This window comes from Macadamia integrifolia, unplaced genomic scaffold (assembly GCF_013358625.1).
Source record: "Macadamia integrifolia cultivar HAES 741 unplaced genomic scaffold, SCU_Mint_v3 scaffold717, whole genome shotgun sequence".
Classification (NCBI taxonomy): Eukaryota; Viridiplantae; Streptophyta; class Magnoliopsida; order Proteales; family Proteaceae; genus Macadamia; species Macadamia integrifolia.
The window spans coordinates 249,490-254,299 of NW_024870522.1; the positions used below are offsets into that span (position 1 = coordinate 249,490).

General features: G+C 36.4%; 1 protein-coding gene across 1 annotated transcript in view; it reads right to left on the reverse strand.

Moving 5' to 3' along the window:
• Positions 1-2,068: 2,068 nt before the first annotated feature.
• Positions 2,069-4,810, reverse strand: part of LOC122069800 (1,4-alpha-glucan-branching enzyme 1, chloroplastic/amyloplastic-like) — a 7,964-nt gene continuing 5,222 nt past the window's right edge. Inside the window, exons 4-7 of the mRNA XM_042633891.1 lie at positions 4,456-4,533; positions 3,538-3,693; positions 2,519-2,593; positions 2,069-2,437 (exon numbers count right to left, since the gene is read on the reverse strand). Coding sequence (XP_042489825.1) covers positions 2,351-2,437; positions 2,519-2,593; positions 3,538-3,693; positions 4,456-4,533 — 396 coding nt within the window. The 3' untranslated portion in view covers positions 2,069-2,350. The remainder of the gene's footprint in view (positions 2,438-2,518; positions 2,594-3,537; positions 3,694-4,455; positions 4,534-4,810) is intronic.

Sequence of the window (4,810 nt, forward strand, 5' to 3'; positions counted from 1 at the left end):
TTTTTTTTTTTTTTTTCAATACATAGGACACATGGCAAAATTAGGTTCAATCAATGTTAGCCCGACCTTAGCGGGAATCAAGGCCAATTAACCCTAATTGGATCGGATTGGACCTAGACATGAACCCGATAGAGTTGAGTTGGGACTAGGTTGAAAACCTAGGGTTGGACTAGGGTGTTAAGAAACCCGGCCCTGTTTCACCCCTAGTTAAATGTCAAAAGGTTACAATCATTCCTATTGTTGTTATGGGTTGCCCAAAACAAAATGCTTTCCTCAGTATCCCTCTTGACCCACAAGATAATCTAATATTGGTAAATTGGTGGCCGAGTTACAAGTATTCCGTTCTCTTCAGTCGAACCCAACTCATGATTCATTGGCTGTCCCATCTCCCATGAGGACAACTGTGGAGTACCAATGACCGATTATTGAGAATAATCCAATTCTAACTTGTGATGATAGTTTTGATCCTGTCATAAGGAAAGCCGCCTAGCCTTTGTTTTATTAAGTAACAAAAAATTTGTCTAGGCATATAAAGATTTTAACATTTCAGGATGCGCTCAAGAAGCGGAAGCAAGGGGATTGCAACAAGGCTTGTAAAGCGCACTGGAATTGGGATAAGGATATAGAAGTTTGGACCAATTGTAAAGAGTTAGCACAATCGATGAATCAACAACATCAAACCTGTTGGCCTTGGGAAATGTTTGCATTGTTGGAATATTTGTCTAAGTTTATTACTACTTTTATTTATGTACTATGGTTAAGCAAGATATGTTAGGTTTTTTTGGGCTTAATGATTCGGACTGATCTATTGGGACCAGGTTAATCTAGCCCACTCCAGGTGGGATATACTTAGCCCAGTCCATTGAGGAAATGAATTAGGATTTAGGAATTCTATTATAAATAAAAGTTAAAAGTCCTTGTAGCCAACACCTTCATGGTTTTGGAAGCACACTCCCCTAGCGGGAATAACTCATATGTGGAAGAATTCCAAAGGTGAAAGACTGTAGATCTTAACGGATAGAACTCCATTGAATAGTTCCTCATTGTCATCTTCATGGGACCAATCTTTATGCATATGAGACAAAAGTTCTTGATCAACACTCATGGTCTTCTAAACTCACACAGGTATTCCTCTACTTCCATTGAATATCATAGATGGGGTAACTCTACATATTTGTGTGATTTTGATTTAGGAACTACACCCATAATTAATCTCTTTTATAATTCTTGTATTCTAAACACTACGAGGTTGTTCATATGATTCTATGGAGTAAAATCCCTAACAAGATAGACTTCTAGAATCCAAGGTATTGAAGCTTAGGATAAGCTAACTATGAACTTCCAAGCCACTTTTACATAACATTTTTTCATTTCTTTATCTTTATTGGAAAAAAAAAAAAAATGCCTTAGAGACCTCCAACCATAACTGCACAAAGCATAGAATGACCTCCAGCATGCCCAACATTTGATCCGAGGATCATACACACTCTCTTAATGTGGATTCGATGATTAAGAGTGGGCACCACCCATGTAAAAAGGATGCTTTTCAAGCAACTCCAAGATGACACATTTCAGACATGCTGAACTAATATTGGTAGATGATTACTTGGGATCTCCTGAGTTTGTTATGATGTACATGGGAAATATAAAAAAATAATCAAGCAGATTAAGGTATCTTCCGAACAAACCTTGGGAAAACCAGGAAATTAAGCCCACCCCCTGGATCCTGCTGGCATTCAAGACTGCTCTAAGATGCTCTGCCTGTCCCTGTTTCTGCAATTTTTCCTTGTGCGCAAAAGGTATTCCAGAAGGATACACAAATGGCAACGCTGGGGTTGGCAGCATTGAGTATCTCATAGCCCAGAATTCTTCTCCGTGGTGGAGCAAGGCTTGAAGGATATACCAAGTGCAGAATGCCAAACAACCGATGGACATATTCAATGTGGTACATCCACTAAATAAGATAAATTTTTATTCCACATGGTATCATTCATTTTCTATTATTATAAGTCCATAAATCTATTTATTTTGCATCATGCTGTACATCTCAGTAGACACCAGGACCATCTTCCTGAAAGGCTTACTTTATAATCAAAGGAATAGACTCAAAAGATTTACAGAATTCAAAAAGAATCCCTACAATTTTCCAGGTTAAATATCATGTTTCCGGGTACTCCATTTACTGGTGTCTTCCAATATGCTCAATCACTGAACTACGAAACAAAATCTACAAGGCAAAGATACAGCAAATCTTTTGCGCAGTCATAATGTTCTAACATATTATATCAAGAGGGTGTCACATTATTAAAGAATAAGGGACCCTCATATCAAACCTCTACTATTCTTAAACTTAACCCTCTGTCAAAGCATAGACAACTGCTGTTCTACATGGGGCATACACCATAAATGAGCGGGGCCGATCATCATACCACCCATCCTGCGAAAGTACAACAGCAGAATTAGGACATTATTCTTCTTCCAGGAATTATAAAAGAGGCTCCAGTAATTGATTCCTTACAGAGGTAAAATATTCTGCCCTGTGATCAATTCTACCAAAGCCACCAAATAATTTATCATCTGAATCCAAGACCACCTGGAAGAAGTTGTATAAACATGAATGAGTCCACCTTGTCTAGTCATTGGAAAGCATAATGAGGAGAAAAATAACAGTGGTACTATGAAGTATGAACAAGAGTAATAACCAGGGGAATCAATTTCTACTTTGTGGAGAATGTTTTGTCCTTCGAAAAATGGGAAACCTCAAAATGATGTATAATTATGATGACATTGACGAATGTGATGACACAACAATGCATCATACTTATTCACAGTACTGGTAAACATTCTAGTTTGTATAAGAATTAAAGCTTCCTCTTTCTCCTTCCCTCTCTCAGCCCACTGCTTTAATTCCTCTTTCTCCTTCCCTCTCTCAGCCCACTGCTCCACTCAGCAAACACGTAATGCAAAAGTAAGATTTTGAATTTCATTATACAAGAGAAAAGTATTTTTCTGGCACACTCTGCGTTTTATTCAATTATTTTCTCATCTTTTACTAGAAAAATTAGGACCATCTATTGTGTTGAATATTTGGTTTCCTTAGTCTTTTGTATAGTTTTCTTTCTTTTCTTCCGTACATAGAATTTAAGTTAAGTAAAATTTCTTATAAAAGCTCAAGGAACAAGTTGAACAAGTTGCAAAAACCTAGAAGCATAATAGGTTAGAAAATGAATATGAGATTGACAAGAATTTAAATATGCTTTTAGCCTTATTCAATGCATTAACTTTCTCTGCTCCCCCAAACAAAATTCCCATTCTGCCGTATTTTGATGTACTGCAACCATTTAATTATTTCTTTCAGATTATTCTCAGATCCAAATCATTCAAGACAAATACTGATGGAAAAAAAAAATAATAATTAAGTGTTAAGGGATAGTCATTTGATAGTAATAATGGGATAAAAAGAAATCACTACAATGGAACAGGCATACACAGGAATCTAATATAAGAACACAAAGAAAGTCCATGGGTAGACAGTACCTTATACTTCCCTGGCTTTAGGCAACCGATCCGGTAATCTGAATAACTATTATTCCAATGAAAATTAAAAACAAAAACTAAATCCCCTCGCTCAAAAACAATCATCCTATCTCCTTCATCTTTCCGTGATATATACTGGTGCCCCGAAGTCATGAACTGAAACAAATGGTTCACAGTGTAGAAAGAAATATTAAAGATCGAGTAAAGAAATTGCAGCAAAAGATGAAACAATTTCCAAATTAAATATCTTAACTAGGATATACATTCAATACTTTATCACCTGCCACATCTGTAGCCTAATGACAAGAGGTAGCTAGGTGCCTGAATTAGCGAAATATCTTGATGACCAAGGAACCTGCCATGTAACAGCCCAAAAGGGCCTCCAGCATTGATCATGCCAACTTTTTCTTGTGCTAATTTTCAGTCCAATAGCACTTTCTCTATGGTGAAATAGATCACCGCTTTCCTTTCTAGGCACTTTTAACTGAAAGTTGTAACATTCTGATGGATGCTACTATGAGGGAAATTGTCCACTAAAAGCTCAAAGAATGGTTAAATGTGACAAATCCAGATGTATTGTGTGTACGTCTATTCGGTTCAAATAGAATTCTGGCAAAGATATATATTTCTCTTTGCCGAGTAACTATCTGAAAGTCATTTTACCAAGAAAATAAAAAAGTTCGTATAATTGGTATGTCACCCACATGGGTGTCCAATTGATTGACAAAACTTGGTAATAAATCACTGGCTAGATGCAATTTTTCATATCACAAGACGTGTTCTAATCTGTCCTCACTTCTAAAAACCACAGCCAGCGAGCTTTCCAACACCACTTCCACCTATAAAAAAAAGTGGGGCTTTTTTTTGGGGGGGGGGGGTGGATTGCAAAATTCTACAAGAACAAGACATAATACATACAACATATTTCTCTTCTACATGTTGCATTGCTTGATCAAACTCTTGCAATCCATGATATCTTAGATATTCTGCATCCCCCTGCGGTGTATATAAATAAGAATGATAAGAACAAAGAAGATGCAATAATATGAAAGTTATTATTCAAAAACTGAATTTAAAGAAAAACACTGCTGTACTTTGTACAAACATTTCAACTGCAAGTACCCTATTACAAGTATATTTGCCATAATATTCCCGGTATTTTTGCATATCCCTAGCATGTTTTCCATATCACATGTATACTTACAAACTTGGCTTTAGATCTATATATTTATAAACTTCCAAATACTAATTGATGCACTCCTCTAACCTGTTA